This window comes from Pseudophryne corroboree, chromosome 2 (genome assembly GCF_028390025.1).
Source record: "Pseudophryne corroboree isolate aPseCor3 chromosome 2, aPseCor3.hap2, whole genome shotgun sequence".
NCBI classification, from domain to species: Eukaryota; Metazoa; Chordata; class Amphibia; order Anura; family Myobatrachidae; genus Pseudophryne; species Pseudophryne corroboree.
Genome location: NC_086445.1, coordinates 239,534,234 through 239,553,559, shown reverse-complemented (window position 1 = coordinate 239,553,559; position 19,326 = coordinate 239,534,234). Strand labels below are relative to the sequence as shown.

The window sequence follows — 19,326 nt, the reverse complement described above, 5'->3', positions numbered from 1 at the left end:
AACTCTGACATCTTTCTCCCATGCATCTGGAGAGGAAGTCATGGCCCTCATTCGTTCCTGTCCCCTCACCACCTCCCCACTTGACCCTATCCCCTCTCGCCTCCTCCGCTACCTATCCCCTTCTGCTTGTTCCCATCTTTCCCACCTTCTCAATCTCTCCCTCTCATCAGGCACTGTCCCCTCTGCCTTCAAGCATGCACTCATCTCTCCTATTCTTAAAAAACCTACCCTTGATCCAAACACTCTCTCCAACTACCGACCCATCTCTCTCCTCCTTGAGCGTATTGTCTACAACCGCCTTATTTCCTTTCTTTCCTCACACTAACTACTTGACCCATTCCAGTCTGGCTTCCGTCCTCTCCACTCCACTGAAACTGCCCTTACAAAAGTATGCAATGACCTCCATGCTGCTAAATCTAAGGGACACTACTCTATACTTATTCTACTTGATCTCTCTGCTGCTTTTGACACTGTGGACCATCCTCTCCTACTGCAAATCCTTCACTCCATTGGTCTGCGTGACACTGCCCTCTCTTGGCTGTCTTCCTACCTCTCTGACCGTTCATTCTCTGTCTCCTCTCATGACTCTACCTCCCCCTCACTTCCACTAACTGTAGGTGTACCCCAAGGTTCTGTCCTTTGTCCTCTTCTCTTCTCTCTCTATATATCCTCACTAGGTAAGCTCATTAGTTATTTTGGTTTCCAATATCATCTCTATGCTGATGACACCCAAATCTATCTTTCCTCTCCAGACAACTCCCCTGCTCTCCTCACTCGTATCTCCAACTGTCTCTCTGCTACCTCTTCCTGGATGTCCCAGCGCTTTCTTAAACTTAACATGTCTAAGACCGAGCTGTTCATCTTCCCTCCCTCCCGCATAACCTCACCTCCTACAATCTCATTATCTATTAATGGCACTACTATCTCCTCTAGCCCCCAAGTGCGCTGTCTTGGAGTAATCCTTGACTCCTCCCTCTCCTTCAAACCACACATTTAGCACCTCTCACAAACCTGCCGTTTTCATCTAAAAAATATTTCCAGGATCAGACCCTTTCTGACCCAGGATGCTACTAAGACTCTTATCCACTCACTGGTCATCTCCAGACTGGACTACTGAAATCTCCTCCTGACTGGCATTCCTGACAAACACCTCTCTCCACTCCAATCTATCCTCAATGCTGCTGCCCGGCTCATTTTCCTCACCAAACGCACTACGTCTACCTCTCCTCTCCTACTAGACCTTCACTGGCTCCCCTTCCCTTTCAGAATCCATTTCAAGCTTCTCACACTCGCTTACAAAGCCCTCACCCACTCCTCTCCCATCTACATCTCTGATCTTATCTCCCTTTACACTCCCACCCGTCCTCTTCGCTCTGCTAATGCACGATGACTCTCCTGCCTATGGATTACTTCCTCCCACTCCTACCGCCAAGATTTTTCTCATGCTGCACCACTTCTCTGGAATTCCCTACCTCTCCCCCTCAGAATCTCCACCTCTCTACAAAAATTCAAACGGGCTCTCAAGACCCACTTCTTCACCAAACCCAGCTAAATCTCATCCTAACCCTCTGTTCCACACTCTCTATGTACCCCATCTGTGTCACCCCTGTCTGTCTACCCCTCCCCTTTAGATTGTAAGCTCTCACGAGCAGGGCCCTCTTCCCTCATGTGCTCATCCTTTGTCTTACTTTAATAATCTTCAACTGTACCACATCCAGCAGTCTTCTGCCACCTGATACTTATTCCAGTGTCATCTGCTGATGTAACTATGTTTATTTACCCTGTACTTGTCCTATACTGTCATCAAATGTAAGTTGCTGTTTTCCTGTTTGATTATTTATGTACTCTGTAATTGGGTGCCGCAGAACCCTTGTGGCGCAATATACATAAAGGATAATAATAATAATAATAATAATAATAATAATAATAATAAAAAATATGTATGTGCCAATAAGTGGTGTCTGTGTCAGTAAGGGGTGTCTGTGTGAAGTGTCTGTGTCAGTGTATTTGTGTCAGTAAATTGTATCTGTGTTAGTAAGAGGTGTCTGTCAGTAAATCTGTATCTTCCAATAAGTATTGTCATTGTCAGTAAGTGTGACTGTCAGTGTGTTTGTGTCAGTAAGTGAAATATGTGTCAGTAAGATGTGTCTGTCAGTAAGTGTGTCTGTGTCAATAAGTGTTTATGTAAGGATGTCTGTATCAGTGTGTGTGTTTGTATCAGTAAGTGGAATCTGTGTCAGTAAGTAGTATCTGTAAGTAAGGGGTGTCTGTGTCAGTAAGGGGTGTCTGTGTCCGCATGTGTGTCAGTAAGTTGTGTCTGTGTCAGTAAGTGGTATCAATGTCTGTAAGGGGTATCTATGTCAGTAAGTATCTGCATCAGTAAGTGGTGTCTTGTCAGTAAGTGTGTCCCAGGAGCCCTCAGTACCATGTCTGCTCATTTTTGCCCCATCTCTGCTCCCCTTTCCTGTCTGCTCTGGTATACCTCTGTATGTGCTCCTCTTTCCCTGTCTGCTATATTTTGCCCTCCATCTCTGTTAACCTTTTCCCCATCTGCTCTGTAATGCCTCATCTTTTCTAATCTTTTCACATCTGCTCTGTTTTGACCCATCGTTGCTCCCCTTTCCAGCTTCATTGAATGTTGATACAGCTCTCTGTATCATAAAGCAGTCACTGTGATGTTCTCTGTATCATATGGTGGTCACTGATGCTCTGTGTCATATGGTGGTTACTGATGCTCTGTATTATATGGTGGTTACTGATTCTCTGTATTATATGGTGGTTACTGATTCTCTGTATTATATGGTGGTTACTGATTCTCTGTATTATATGGTGGTCACAAATTTATTCTTGTTATAGCTCCACTATTAAGTGGTTAAAGGTAGGCACTAGCTATGACCTCCATGGATACAGCCACACCCATGGTGCAGGTAACACTCCCTATTTAGACCACACCCACACCAAACTGGTCACATCCCCATATTGCTAGTTACACCACCGCAGTGTTTGTCTTGCTTTGCACACAAAAGGCCATTCATAAATTTTTGCTCCAAGCCCATGTGGACCCTTATCTGGCACTGCCTTGAGGTATATGTTAACCACTAGTTTTTCCATCAGCTGGTCAGGAAAGGGAGCCATCCTATGGTTTGTGATCAACTCACAACCAATCCGATGCCGCCTCTTAAAGCAAGGATAACCATGCCATTTTCCAACATAATCTGGATTTCCATCAAAAGCATTTGCTGCATCGCTGATAAATTAAAGCCAAACTTGTGTGCCACAGAAAGGATTTACAGTACATGCTGGCGAAATAGAATACCTAAATATATTATTCATATAGTGTGTTATAATGAAGTCATCTTTATTAAACAAATTAAATAATATGCAGAAATATCATCTCACCTCCTTATAGCAGATACATCACCACTATAAGCCGCAAATAGAAGGTTCACCACAGTCTTGTGCTGGAGGGAAAAATGCAGGAATGGTTATAGCTGCAAACAATGCTACTGGTCTGACAGATACCAATGGCATGATATAGGGCCTAATTCAGAGTTGATCGCAGCAGCAAATTTGTTAGCAGTTGGGCAAAACCATGGGGGTCATTCCGAGTTGTTCACTCGTTATTTTTTTCTCGCAACGGAGCGATTAGTCGCTAATGCGCATGCGCAATGTCCGCAGTGCGACTGCGCCAAGTAAATTTGCTATGCAGTTAGGTATTTTACTCACGGCATTACAAGGTTTTTTCTTCGTTCTGGTGATCGTAATGTGATTGACAGGAAGTGGGTGTTTCTGGGCGGAAACTGGCCGTTTTATGGGTGTGTGTGAAAAAACGCTACAGTTTCTGGGAAAAACGCGGGAATGGCTGGAGAAACGGAGGAGTGTCTGGGCGAACGCTGGGTGTGTTTGTGACATCAAACCAGGAACGAAACTGACTGAACTGATCGCAGATGCCGAGTAAGTGTGGAGCTACTCAGAAACTGTAAAAGAAGTGTCTATTCGCAATTCTGCTAATCTTTCGTTCGCAATTTTGATAAGCTAAGATTCACTCCCAGTAGGCGGCGGCTTAGCGTGTGCAAAGCTGCTAAAAGCAGCTTGCGTGCGAACCACTCGGAATGAGGGCCCATGTGCACTGCAGGGGGGCAGATGTAACATGTGCAGAGAGATTTAGATTTGGTTGGGGTGTGTTCAGACTGAAATCTAGATTGCAGTGTAAAAACAAAGCAGCCAGTATTTACCCTGCACAGAAACAAAATAACCCACCCAAATCTAAATCTCTCCAAATGCTATATCTGCCCCACCTGCAGTGCACATGGGCCCTCATTCCGAGTTGATCGCTCGCTAGCTGCTTTTAGCAGCAGCGCAAACGCTAAGCCGCCGCCCTCTGGGAGTGTATCTTAGCTTAGCAGAAGTGCGAACGAAAGGATCGCAGCTCTGCTACAAAAAAAGATTGTGCAGTTTCTTAGTAGCTCGAGACCTACTCCTAGCTTGCGATCACTTCAGACTATTTAGTTCCTGTTTTGACGTCATGAACACGCCCTGCGTTCGCCCAGCCACGCCTACGTTTCCCCAGCCACTAATGCGTTTTTATCTGGCACGCCTGCGTTTTTACACACACTCCCCGAAAGCGGTCAGTTACCTCCCAGAAACACCCACTGTCTGTCAATCACTCTGCGGCCAGCAGTGCGACTGAAAAGCGTTGCTAGAGCTTGTGTAAAACTGAATCGGCTTTTGTGAAAGTACGTCGCGCGTGCACACTGCGCACCATACGCATGCGCAGAAGTGCAATTTTTTTGCCTGATCGGTGCGCTGCAGACAAAAGCAGCTAGCGATCAACTCGGAATGAGGGCCATGGTTTTGCCCAACCGCTAACAAATTTGCTGCTGCGATCAACTCTGAATTACCCCCATAAGCCAATATCAAAACATCTTACTATACTACAGAAAAAATTGAGAACTACCTCAACCGCGCTCAGCTAAACAAGTCCACTTAGATGTTGTTAAATGTTCAAGAATGTGTCAGTCCGTAAAAAGAAAGGAGGTCGTCTTCCAATCTTTTTCTTTTAATTCATAGGGTGGAGGAATTCCCTCTGGATTGGTCCGAAGTCCCTCAAAAGAAAAATAGAAGCACAATATCGTGTAGTACGTCCTGGATTTTGGAGTGATGGGTGGTTCTAGATTTTGTGGTTAATCACGATAGTTCGTACCGTACTCACGTCTGTAAGGAAGAGTTTCCACTCATAAAGGTTTCTTTATGGGTCCAAACTTCTAACCGGACGGAAGCGGGCACCTCTTCTATCAATTCCTCCCAAGGTGGTACCCCAGTATAAAAGAGAAAACAATGACCCAATTAATGAATCACAATGGAGTTGATTTTAACAACCCTACTGATAGCCGGAAGAATAAACCAGCGTACCGTACTCACACTCAAAGTGTATTAAATAAACCCATAAAGGTATCTTTAACCGTAGATCATATCCAGAATAGATAAATAATGGAAAAATTGGGCAGGCGTACCCCACTTACAGTCTTCAAAATTGATATCAAGCCCGTAGCAGTTTCTTTCCCCACTTCCTTCCTAGGAAGTGAGACTCCACTGTCGAGGACTTCCAATCTCGGTATAATGAAACATATATCACGAGTGGAAGTGATTAAAAGAAATTTATTACAATCAAATAGCAATAGGGCACAATCCTAATGGACAGTCCAGAAGATGTTTACACAGTCACAAAGATGGGATAGATCCGGATTATCTCACCTCAATAAATGGTGGTCTGGAAAGTCCTTAGGTGATGTATAGCCCTCACACCAACGCGTTTCGACCAGAGGTCTTTGTCAAGGTGTGTGATGAGGGTAACTATACCTTTATTTATACCCCTACACAGGAAGTGTTCATAATGTGGGAGGGGTCAATGCATAGTATATACATATTAAATTGATAAATAAAAGAATAAACACAGACATAAGCATGTCCATATATGTAAAACATCCTTTATACATTCAAAAGACATAATCAAATAGTTAAAAACTTGAAAAATTAACCAGATCGCGCTGTGCGTTCCACTTGCCGGGATTGGAACGCACAGCTTCCGCCGGAAACGTGTTTCCGGAAGTGACGTACGCCGTGGAACGATCAGATTGCGCTGTGCGTTCCACTAGCCGGGGTTGGAACGCACAGCTTCCGCCGGGAACATGTACCCGGAAGTGACGTACGCCATGTGTTCCACTCTGTCTATGTGGAACGTGCTGTATGGTTGGCGTATGGCGTGCGTTCCACTCGATAACAGTGGAACGCACTGCCTACGGAATTGCAGTCACCAGAAAGTGACAAGTGGCTAGACACCGCAAATAGTGAATAAAGGGGAACTGATAGTAATTTTGTGTTCCCCTGTTCTAACGGAACACACATGTCCCAAAGGGGAGGATGTTATCCTTTGAGATACACAAATTCATATTAGCATTCAGTACCATATTTAAAATGTACCAGTATATAGACATATTGTTATAAATATAAATATTGTTATAAAGACATATTGTTATAAATATCTGTAAAAAAATCACTGATGGATACAATCTTCCTTCAAATTGTTTTATAAGATTCTTTCCTTGTTCCTTATAGTCACTCAACTTCGAACAATTTTTCCGTAGCCTGTGGAACTGACTTTTCGGGACTGAGGTGAGCCAATTGGGATGGTGGTTACTGGAGGACGGGATGTACGAATTAATTAATTCCTCCACTCAATTTTTCATATAATTTTTTATGTAATTTTTTATGTAATCTCTAAAAAAAAAAAATTTTATATAATAATTTAATAATTTTTTATGTATTCACTTCCCTCAACTTTTATGAAATTTTTCATGTAAAATTTTTCATGTACAATTTTTTATGTAGTCCCCTTCCCTCTATTATTCACATATTCACCATAATATGGTTTTCTTTGCGCAGAGAATAATTTGCATATATATTTTATGTGGAATATGGTCCCAGTATATAATGTGATTTGATTATTCACCATCAAATAAGATTGTATCCATCAGTGATTTTTTTACAGATATTTATAACAATATGTCTTTATAACAATATTTATATTTATAACAATATGTCTATATACTGGTACATTTTAAATATGGTACTGAATGCTAATATGAATTTGTGTATCTCAAAGGATAACATCCTCCCCTTTGGGACATGTGTGTTCCGTTAGAACAGGGGAACACAAAATTACTATCAGTTCCCCTTTATTCACTTTTTGCGGTGTCTAGCCACTTGTCACTTTCTGGTGACTGCAATTCCGTAGGCAGTGCGTTCCACTGTTATCGAGTGGAACGCACGCCATACGCCAACCATACAGCACGTTCCACATAGACAGAGTGGAACACATGGCGTACGTCACTTCCGGGTACATGTTCCCGGCGGAAGCTGTGCGTTCCAACCCCGGCAAGTGGAACGCACAGCGCAATCTGATCGTTCCACGGCGTACGTCACTTCCGGAAACACGTTTCCGGCGGAAGCTGTGCGTGCCAATCCCGGCAAGTGGAACGCACAGCGCGATCTGGTTAATTTTTCAAGTTTTTAACTATTTGATTATGTCCTTTGAATGTATAAAGGATGTTTTACATATATGGACATGCTTATGTCTGTGTTTATTCTTTTATTTATCAATTTAATATGTATATACTATGCATTGACCCCTCCCACATTATGAACACTTCCTGTGTAGGGGTATAAATAAAGGTATAGTTACCCTCATCACACACCTTGACAAAGACCTCTGGTCGAAACGCGTTGGTGTGAGGGCTATACATCACCTAAGGACTTTCCAGACCACCATTTATTGAGGTGAGATAATCCGGATCTATCCCATCTTTGTGACTGTGTAAACATCTTCTGGACTGTCCATTAGGATTGTGCCCTATTGCTATTTGATTGTAATAAATTTCTTTTAATCACTTCCACTCGTGATATATGTTTCATTATACCGAGATTGGAAGTCCTCGACAGTGGAGTCTCACTTCCTAGGAAGGAAGTGGGGAAAGAAACTGCTACGGGCTTGATATCAATTTTGAAGACTGTAAGTGGGGTACGCCTGCCCAATTTTTCCATTATTTATCTATTCTGGATATGATCTACGGTTAAAGATACCTTTATGGGTTTATTTAATACACTTTGAGTGTGAGTACGGTACGCTGGTTTATTCTTCCGGCTATCAGTAGGGTTGTTAAAATCAACTCCATTGTGATTCATTAATTGGGTCGTTGTTTTCTCTTTTATACTGGGGTACCACCTTGGGAGGAATTGATAGAAGAGGTGCCCGCTTCCGTCCGGTTAGAAGTTTGGACCCATAAAGAAACCTTTATGAGTGGAAACTCTTCCTTACAGACGTGAGTACGGTACGAACTATCGTGATTAACCACAAAATCTAGAACCACCCATCACTCCAAAATCCAGGACGTACTACACGATATTGTGCTTCTATTTTTCTTTTGAGGGACTTCGGACCAATCCAGAGGGAATTCCTCCACCCTATGAATTAAAAGAAAAAGATTGGAAGACGACCTCCTTTCTTTTTACGGACTGACACATTCTTAAACATTTAACAACATCTAAGTGGACTTGTTTAGCTGAGCGCGGTTGAGGTAGTTCTCAATTTTTTCTGTATATGCTTATGTTGTATGGTGTTGGGTGACACCAGGGTGCTACGCAACTGCAGCCGCTGAGAGCGCAGTGGTTGACTATTTCTGTATTTTTGTATCTTACTATACTATTTTATTATATGCAAACCTAATATTGACTGTATTTCCATAAATTGTATCACATATTTCAGTCAATTACTTTATATACAGTATTCGGGGTGTTGCCTACATAAAGGCAGCGAGTTTTGATTGACAGGAAACTAGAAAATTAATTTGCTAACATCACTATATATATTATATATATATATATTTATATATGTATATGTCGCCGCTGGAGGGGTCGGGGTGTTACATCTTATCTAAAGCTTAGTACACATTAGATGTGCAAGCGACGCAATGGTCCTGCCGATTTCCATTTAACTCCCGGACAAACAATGTAGTGCATACACACTGTGCAATCTTTAGAAATAACCAAACGATATATCTTGCATCGTTTGGTCAGTTGATAACAATATATCAAGTATATAGGTAGGTAGGGCATACATACGGGACGATTTGCTGAAAATTGTTGACGATATCATCAGATTGACTTGTATATACGGCACAAGAGAAGATGTGATGCACGGGAGCACACAATAGTGCGTACACACTGGATGATGTGGATAATTTATCATTCGATTCAGCTCAAATCAGTAAATCATTAAAAAACTCTTCTATCGTGTACCCAGCTTAAAGCTGGGTACACATTAGACGAGATGTATACCAAACCGATGGCAGATGCGACATAACAATATATTGTGCGGCCCATACACACTGCAAGATCTGGTGAGCACTGACCCGTTTCCAAATGCATGGGGTTCAGTGGCAAACGCAGGATTTTCATGGGGGGGTTTCCAGAACTGGGTGGAGCCAAGCACGGGGGCGGGGACTGAGGTGACCCAGTACATGCTGGGTCCGTAAAACTAGTGTGTCTGTGTGTATATATATATATATATATATATATATATGTACACATATATACCGTATATACACCTATATATATATATAAATATATATATATATATATAATATACACATAGCATATTAAACATGCATATATATATCCATTTCAAGCTTCTCACACTCGCTTACAAAGCCCTCACCCACTCCTCTCCCATCTACATCTCTGACCTTATCTCCCTTTACTCTCCCACCCGTCCTCTTCGCTCTGCTAATGCACGCCGATTCTCCTGCCTACTGATTACTTCCTCCCACTCCTACCTCCAAGATTTTTCACGTGCTGCTCCAATTCTCTGGAATTCCCTACCTCTCCCCCTCAGACTCTCCAACTCTCTATAAAACTTCAAACAGGCTCTCAAGACCCACTTCTTCACCAAACCCAGCCAAATCTCATCCTAACCCTCTGTTCTACGCTCTCTATGTACCCCATCTGTGTCACCTCTGTCTATCTATCCCTCCCCTTTAGAATGTAAGCTCTCACGAGCAGGGCCCTCTTCCCTCATGTGCTTATCCTTTGTCTTACTTTAATAATCTTCAACTGCATCAACTCCAGCAGTCTTCTGCCACCTGATACTTATTCCAGTGTCATCTGCTGATGTAACTATGTTTATTTACCCTGTACTTGTCCTATACTGTCATCAACTGTAAGTTGCTGTTTTCCTGTTTGATTATTTATGTACTCTGTAATTGGGCGCTGCGGAACCCTTGTGGCGCCATATAAATAAAGGATAATATATATATATATATATATATATACAGTACAAGTATATATATGCATGTATATATATCATGTGTGTGTGTTTATATGTATGTATATACATGTGTATATATGTATGCACAAACTGCACATGGATATATATGTACTATAATTAAAATAAAGTAAACTTTTATGAAGCACTTACAAGTGCCACCAGGAAGAGAGCAGGCTGCAGAGGACGCTAGACAGCCATTAACAATACTCATGCAGCATTAAAAAAAAAAAAAATTATTATTTTTTTTTTTTGGTGGAGGGGGGTTTCTGGGTACTCGGAAACCCCCCCTGGGTGCGCCACTGGGGTTGTCAGCCACATCTTCAGATTGGGCTGCATGTATAGCAGATGCGATGGACGATCCGCGGGAGTGCGCAATAGTGCATACACATTTGACTATTTGAATGATTTCTTATTCAGATCTGTCAGAAATTGGGCAATCGTTCAAAAATGTTGTCTAATGTATACTCAGCTTTAGTGTACATCACTGCATTGCACAATGGGGGTGTGGTTGTAGCATCACAGGGGAGCGTGTTTACTCCTCCGCTGAACACAGATCCTGGGTACCCCTACCCCTCTTGGTGCCCCTGTATAGATATACACTACGAAAATATAATAGCACATCCTTTGTGATTATTAGGCACCATGTACTGCGCTCCTTGGGGCTAAGGAGCATAGAAACAAAACCTTGGAGAGAGATAAATTACCAGCCAATCAGCTCCTAACCGCCATGTCACAGGCTGCATTTGAAAAAATGACAAGTGGGTGCTGATTGGCTGGTACTTTATCTCTCTCCACATTATCACTCTCCAAGACTTAGTACATCTGCTCCTAAGTCTACTGACAGGATGGTATCGGGACCCAGTCACTTGGGATGCTGGAGGTCAGAATACCGACAGTGACATCCCGAGGAGTGGAATCCCGACACCTGCTAGTTAAGTATTCTGAACCTTCCCCTGAATTCCCCTAACCCACCCTACCTACAGCCCAATCCTAACCCAGCCCCCCACAGCCTAACCGTAATCCTCCCCGCTTAGTGCCTAACCCTCTCTCATCGCAGCCTGACCTTAACCCTACCGCCTTAGTGCCTAACCCTAACCCTCCCTTTAGTGTCTAAACCTAACCTCCCCCCGCAGCGTACCCTAACCCTCCACTGCATAATTACGTTTGGGATGATCGCAGTTGGCGCCGGCATTTTGATTGATGTCGGGATTCCAGGATCGATCTTCTGTCGAGATGTTGGGATTCTGACTGCTGGCATCCCGATGCACTGCTGACTAATGGTGTGCCATCTACCCCAACTTATAGCTACATGCCTGAGAGTAGCTTGTCTAGTATTTATTGGAGGAAGTTTATAATACCTGTATTTCTCTTATCTCTTTGCGGGGATCCAGTTTTCGAGCGCAGTGTCGTTGGTTGTCATAATTATGGAAATTGAAGATGGAAACCAATTGCTACAAAGTAAACAAAGCAACATTTAGTCATCTATAGATAAATGAAGCTCTCTGACAAGTGACATTTATTAATATCAAATCTAATTGAATTGTACGATAAGGGTTGTGCTTATTCAGTAGAAGAGGGAGATGTAAGTGATCACACAACAACCAGAGTACACCAGCTCATGTCTACTCCATATTTTGAAAAGTCAGTTTTCTGTTTTTGAAACAAACTGTGCTAGTGACAAACGTGCAGATGTAAACATGGAGAACATGTCTATTATCAATGTTGCATGCCAAGAACTGTCCTGAGACTGTATTAATGTATATACAGGCCATCCAGATCAAGTTTTGGGGTGTCAAGCTGTAAGCATGAGTTCCTGCAGAAATGTAGAAAAATCTTCAAATGTGATCAATATGGCTCTTGCTGTCTTATGGGTAAGACCTCAATCCCCAATATTCCTACACTGTTCCCATCTGGACTGCACACATTTGAGGAAGGGGAATGTCACATTCTGTATTGCTAAGACCGCTCTAGGTATACAATGGTTTAGCACGTGCCCTCATGGCAGACCCCTATTTTCATCACTCCTGCATGTGTACGGCATCTGATCACCCACTGCTGTGTTGTGCAGAGCACCAGTGAGACTGAACGCTCCTGCTTATCCACAACACCCACCTTTCCCCCTGGACACTGCTGCCCCTGGGTGGGACAATTCCCAAAAAATGGGACAGTCCCAACGAAAGTGGAACAATTGAAGGTATGTTACATAAAAGAGTACAATAAAAATACCAGACCCTGATTTATCATGGAGACCAGTTATTTTGTCAATTTTTATGGTATGTAGTCATTATGCTGACATTCAGAATGTTGACATGGTAGAAATGTGGATAGTGTACATCTCAACATTAACAAACAGTCTAATCAGGGGCGCTTTAAGAGAGGAGAGGGCTCGCTTGCTGCCTCCTTTGCAGGCCCCCTCCTCTCTGGTAGCGAGTAGACTCTGATATTATGCACATCACTTGGAAATGGCTTTCAAAGTGATTTGTGTCTGCAGTGCAGGGCCATCACCGCGGGACTCTGGAGGGGTAATTATAATATATGGGTGCAGGGTGTGGGCCCCCTCTGGACCCAGGGGCCTGTGTGCATCACACAACTTGCACTTATTATAGAAACGTCTATGAATTTCATGTTTTATTGCAACTACGGTACTTGCCATTTTTCCTTAACCATTTGCCTGCCATAGTTGCATCAGATGCAACCACACCAGGTAGTGCTTTATCTGACTGGTGGCACAGGATGCAGCCAGTCAGATAAACAGTGTTAGCAGCGGCAGGGTAGGGAAACTTCCCTCCGCTGCTGCTTTCAGAGGGACCTGTCTATCATTGCTGATCGATCAGCACGGCAGGACCCCCCCACCCAGCGGCTGCAGACAATGGCAGCTGCTGGGAAAGTGTAAAACAACCCCCTCCAAGCCAACCCCAGCCCCCTATGTGTACCTGGCTGCTGTCTCCTGTGTAAAAAGTAACGCTGCAATGTTACCGATGTTATCGATCTTCTCGATGTTCCGATGCTTGAGAAAAATTATTTAAAAAAATATATATAGATTTTTTTTCCCTTTTTTTTTTTTTAACTAAAATCATTTTGGATAAGGTTAAATTCATATTCTTCACCTGATTCACTAATAAAAAAAACTTGACAATTTCTGAGCTTTTTTGGGGGGGGGGGGGGGGGGGAATCGTCAGTTAAGTGGTTAATTGGCTTTTTCCTGCACCTTTTCTTGGAGATAACCGCTTAATGACACTGTGATATACTATTACGGGAATTTTTCCTATGCTTTTCGAATATGACTGTGCCAACAATTTTTTTATTTGAATATTTGAATTTGAATATTCTATCACCTTCACTATATATTTCAAAACTTTTTTCGTTTCTTGCTGCATAACATATCAAATATTATTCGATATAGAGAGTTTATCTTTGAAAGCGTTTGCCCCTCAGAAGTATCTTTCTAATTAGTATAGCATGCCTTTAGTTATATAAAGACAGATTCTCTTCGACAGACCGTTATATAAAGGTCATTAGAATAGGTAAATATGTCCCAAAATGCAACTTAAATCACTAAGGGCCATATTTATCACACCCTGCATTTTAACACTGATAATGATAATTTCCTATCTCCCCAATAAGAAATATTTTTTTGTAGAAATATATAAAATAAAAATATTTTTTGATACATTTGTCAATATTTAGAAAGGGAGAGACCTCTTAAGGGGGTTCAGGGGTATAGTACTTTATATAGGGGCACACTTGGAAGTTTAAAATCAACATTTAATAGTTATACATTAAAAGGTTAACTTAAAACCAAAAAATATCACACACATCTTAAAATAAACAGTATATACAGTAGTCCTGATTAGGAAGAAGAATAAAATTCAGTGTGTAATATAGAAGAGAGAAACAAAAAAAGTTTTGCACCAATGTCAAAGTCAGAAAAATATCACGCTGCACGTTGCCATATATTCACCTCATGCGCGTGCCTGCTGCACGTGCACATTCTCTCCCGTGCGTGCGGATACTCGCAGCCGTGTGATGGCGCCTCGGCCATGCGCTCGAGCGCGTGGTATGTGCATTTACGGTAGAGTTTGTGTGCGTCTAGCGGGCGACTCAATCGTTAAATAATAACACCAAATAGTATGTTTTATAGATAATGTTCCCCTTAATAATGACTGTAAGTTTGTTTAATGTAAATGGTCGCTGGACAGAGGAATTCCTCTTTGTATGGTACGAAGGGTCAGACAGGGTTTGAACAGCTGTGTCTGGTACCTAACTAAAGAACATTTTATTAGAAACAATCCGGTGCTGGTTAGGTAAAGATTAATCGCTCCTGCGTATAGATATGGCCATTAGTATTTTCTGGACATTTACTATATTTGCGATTCATTACCCATGCGGCAGGAATCTTCAGATTCCCTCCCACCTGAGCAGTTTGATATAGTCACAGCCCACCTGTTCAAACTAACCTATGACCTTTTGTTATGATGCGAGGAGACATTCCTGTGTCCAATGAACAATGAGATTATAGGTCCCTTTGTAGTATACTGTATGCAGTGTATATAAGATCAGCCAGCCTGGACAGCTCAGTCTCTCTCACTCCACAAACGGTTTTCATATTGACTAACTCGGAGCTGGTACCAGGACTAGCGCAGCGATCATTCCCCAGTGTGTGTAAGTAATTCTCTGTAATCATCTCGCTCTTTGTTTGTATTGGCCACATTCTCTCTCTCTGTTTAGTATAAGATTGTAACGTTATTGTATATTTCTGTCTAGATAATCTGTTAGAATTATATGTTAGTTTGTAGTGTATGACTTGTGAACTGTTTACCTTTTTCGATATAACTTAAAAGCTTGTTAGTAAAGGTGTTGGAACCTTAGCACAGTATGGTGTGTTCATTACATTGCAGTGGGTAATAGGAGCGTCTCGATCGCTCAAACAGCTTTAGTGTTAATCAGGTTAAGCAGCGTTATATCGCTACAGTGTTTCAGTACAAGGTTTACAGTATAAGAGTATCCTTTCTGTGTGTTACATCCAAGGTTTACTGATTGTCATCTTGTGAGCGTCTGCGCCGCTCGTGATCTCCTCGTGGTCTTGAGCGTCCGCTACACTGGTAGCGTAGCATTACGGTAGTCGCTCGCTGGCTAGATAAGCGTCTGTTTCGCTACGCTGTAGGAATGCTGGGGTGGAATCGGGAACCGGAAGGTAGAAAGGTAAGAACAATACGCTATTGTCTTTTAAAACTGTTTATTTCTGTTTTGTGTATACACACGCACACATCTACATTGTTGCAGCTCACTTTCTTGTTGCCATTAGAATTGATTATTAGACACGTGCTGAGGAACTCTGGTGCTATTTAGTTGAGATTAAATAGGATAATTTTTAAGGGAATAATTGTAAAGGACACGCACACAGCATAGCAAATACGGTGTGGTGTACGGTAAGCGATTATAGTTGAATATCGTTTACATTGATAGAAGCGTGTTGATTGTGTCGCTGTGTGCATATCTGCACTTTGTGCATACGTGTCTTGAACAACGTGCGAGATCACGTACGTGACGCAAAGGCATACGCACGCGGCGTGTTTTACGCAACGGAGCGTACGGATACGCCCACTGAGACTCAAATCACACAATAACCTTGTTTAGGGTGGGCGGTATAGTACAGCCACCTGATAATAGCACAGATTTGTTCAGTTTTCCAAAAAGTATTAGTTAAAAGAGAACCTTTTTCTACTGCAAAACCCAGGGATTAGACCCCTACCTGTATGAAAGGAATTTCTATACAGAAAGATCAGTGTGCATATGAGTGAGTAGGAGTGAGTGTGGAACTTAAAGTATTATTTTTGTGAACCCACAAATCGGGATCCCGTCGGAGACCACATCAGGTGAGTGGACACTTGGTGGCGTGGACTGGCTTGCCCACGTTAACATTGTAGAAGGTAAAAGGAGCAAGTAGTTTCCGCAGACAAAAGGACTGCGAGGTATTTAAGCGCAGCCCGAGGGGTTTTGCGTAGCACCCATATAGTCAAGTTAAGCTCCGGCTGAAGGTTTCGCAGCCTAAACAACCGATTCCATTGGTCGTAAAGCGTATAAATATTTAGTTATTTATGCGCTGTGCGACTGGACCGCACGTAATTGTGTGCATTAGTTTGTTACCTTGATACCCATTAAAAATTTACTGTGGGATCATAAACGCTGTTTGTACATTCTAACGTGATTTGTGTAGGTTTTTGTTATTTTAAGGGAGTTTCACTGCTCACTCGGGAAATCTCCAACGACCAATACTTACTGGGGAGGGATCGCATACTCCCACGCGCCCCAGTAAATAGAGGTTACAAAAGATCCCACGGATTGGATTGGCCAATTGGGGCGCAGAGTGAGTGAAGGCACTAGTTGAACTTTCACCGTCGCCTTACCGCGGGCAATCTGGTCTGTTTGTGAGAATTAGCTAAAACAGCAATATCTACAAACGATGGGGGCCAGTTGTTCAAAGAAGGGACGTCCAACAAGGGTTCACGTTGGTAGTTGCTGGCCCAAAGGGTCCGCAAGGTATATGCAAAGAATGGGAACGAATGACAGAGGATGATGGGGAACAGTCTCCCCGGGTAGGCAGTCTGAACCCTGAGGTATTACAGAACCTACGAAAAAGGATAGGTCTAATAAAATCTGCCAAGCAGAGGATTAGACAAAATGATTGTTTACAGTAATGGCAAAGGGAATGTGAAATACAAGGAGAATTAGCTCATACAGCTGACTCTCACCTTGGTGAGAGAAATGTGGCAATGGGAGAGAGGGTGGTTACAGAGAATGGCACACTGGTGTATGATAAAAATGCACTTAGCAACTGTATTATAAATGATAAGAATAATTGTAATAAACGTAACCATGATAATTGTAATACTGTTAAATGTACAACTGTTAACCCGTGCAAGTCGCACCCCATGTTAAACTTCCCTCAGGATTACCAGCAAGAAAGTGAGCCCAGCACGATGTCGGCACCTTTTCCAGCAGCCACCACACAAGACATCCAGGTGGACGCGACCAATTCGGTAAAGGCAATAATCAAACCCCCTAACGGAGGGTCAGGTGAGGTCGTGTCCACAGGTACGTACGGTGTTATATATCACGCACAAACAAATGTACCTCATATTGTAGAACCAACACAAGATGATGTAATTGAATTCAACCCTGTCAGGGTGATCACAGTCCCCAATGGGAAGACTGACGCTCAGGGAATCATTCCCGTCAAGGACAGTGCAATGCGCCATCCCTGGTCTCGGACAGAATTAAGGTCAATTATGTCTGAATTCCCTGGTCCTAGGAAAGATCTAGTTGCATGTCAAAGGTTTATTAAAGAACTAGGAAACTCCACAGAACCCACCAACAAAGGTTGGCGGACAGTGCTGAGGGCATGTTTGCCCTCCAGTGTTGACCCTGCGAAATTTATTGCTGATTGTAAAATAGACACAGAAGTACCTCAAACGGAGGAACACAATCAGGAATGTATTAAGCAGATCAACCGACAGTTAGGAGTATATTTCCCAGCCGTTGTCGAGTGGAACGAAATCTTCTCCATAAGACAAAACGAAGGGGAAAGTACTTCTAATTATTTCCATCGGGCATTGCAGGACATGACTAGGTATACCGGTATAGCAAACATTAAAACAAATGTGAAGCATAGAGAAGTAGCGGTTAAGGTATTAATGAATGGTTTAAAGGAAGTGTTGAGAACAAGGGTACAGACCACCAACCCAAACTGGAGAAATATCTCGGTGGCTGCACTAAGAAAGTCCGCTGTTGGGCATGAGCAAAACATCAGCAAGCACAGGGAAACACAGAGACGTAAGAAGCCTCAGATCCCTGTGGGTAAGTCAAAGGTGATAAGGTGTTATAATTGCCAGAAGGAAGGTCATTATGCAAGAGATTGTAGATCAAGAAATTTACAGAAGGTATATCAACCCCCTAGACAACAACATAACCATGGTATCCAAGGAATCAGGGAAGTACAGGGAAAGCGGTTGATGGTGATGAGCATCCAAGCATTTGAGGAGGCATCAAATTAACCAAGACCTCAGGTCACTGGCACTTGGAGGAAGCCCAGGGCTTGTTATCTTTGTAAAAGAGAAGGGCATCATGCCAGCAACTGTAATAGCCCACATAAAGTCAGACCCCCTAGACAAGAACACGAGCAGAGTTACGACACTCGGAAGTATAATCAGATATCACACATGTCAAATTTTGGTCCACACATATAATTTATGATTAGGAAAGCTGATCATTAACCTTGATAAAGCCTGAGGTAACAGTTAATAAATTGGGAGGTCATTCCTTGAAGACACAGGAATGACCGGGTAAAAATTTGTAATGTATCTGTAAAATGTTTCTTTTTCCCCATCTCTGACGTTCACCACAACAGCTCCAACATCACCTGACTACCTGACCTTTTCAAAAGTCTACCAAACCCCAGTATGACCTACCAGCATCGATGTATCCTGGCCAGATACAAAGGGTGGAGTATGGAAATACTGGTGGGAGAGACTATGCAAAGATACCATTGGACATGTAGATGTGACAGCCTGATGGTGAACGGAAGATCTGACAATGTTTTTTTCCCTGAAAAAAAAAAAAATTTTTTTCTGTTGTTGTTTATTGTTGGTTTATGTAACATATATATATGAATTGTTCTCTCTCTCTCTTTTGTTTTTTTTTCTTCTTTCTCATGTTCTCATACTTTACAGATGGTATGTCACACATCAGTTGGATAAATGGTAATGCAAGATTTATTCTCCTTACAGAAAGCACTGAGCTAGAAAGAATATTGTATCACCAGAATGTTTAGAAGACTGAGAGACAGCACCTTTGAGATGACAACAGAACAAGAAGAACAACAAGACTAGAGAACTAATTATCGTAACAAGTTTCTCTCCCCCTCAAACTGTTTTTCTGTACCCCCA

The 19,326-nt window shown here is 42.4% G+C and overlaps 1 protein-coding gene across 6 annotated transcripts in view; it reads right to left on the bottom strand.

The window, feature by feature from the left end:
• The window catches only part of GLS2 (glutaminase 2), a 285,083-nt gene that overhangs the window by 33,601 nt on the left and 232,156 nt on the right, over positions 1–19,326 (bottom strand). For all 6 annotated transcript variants that reach the window (XM_063952557.1, XM_063952563.1, XM_063952561.1 and 3 more), the window contains 2 exons: positions 11,740–11,832; positions 3,400–3,461 (listed from right to left, as the gene is read on the bottom strand). In XM_063952557.1, the coding sequence (XP_063808627.1) occupies positions 3,400–3,461; positions 11,740–11,832 (155 nt within the window). The remainder of the gene's footprint in view (positions 1–3,399; positions 3,462–11,739; positions 11,833–19,326) is intronic.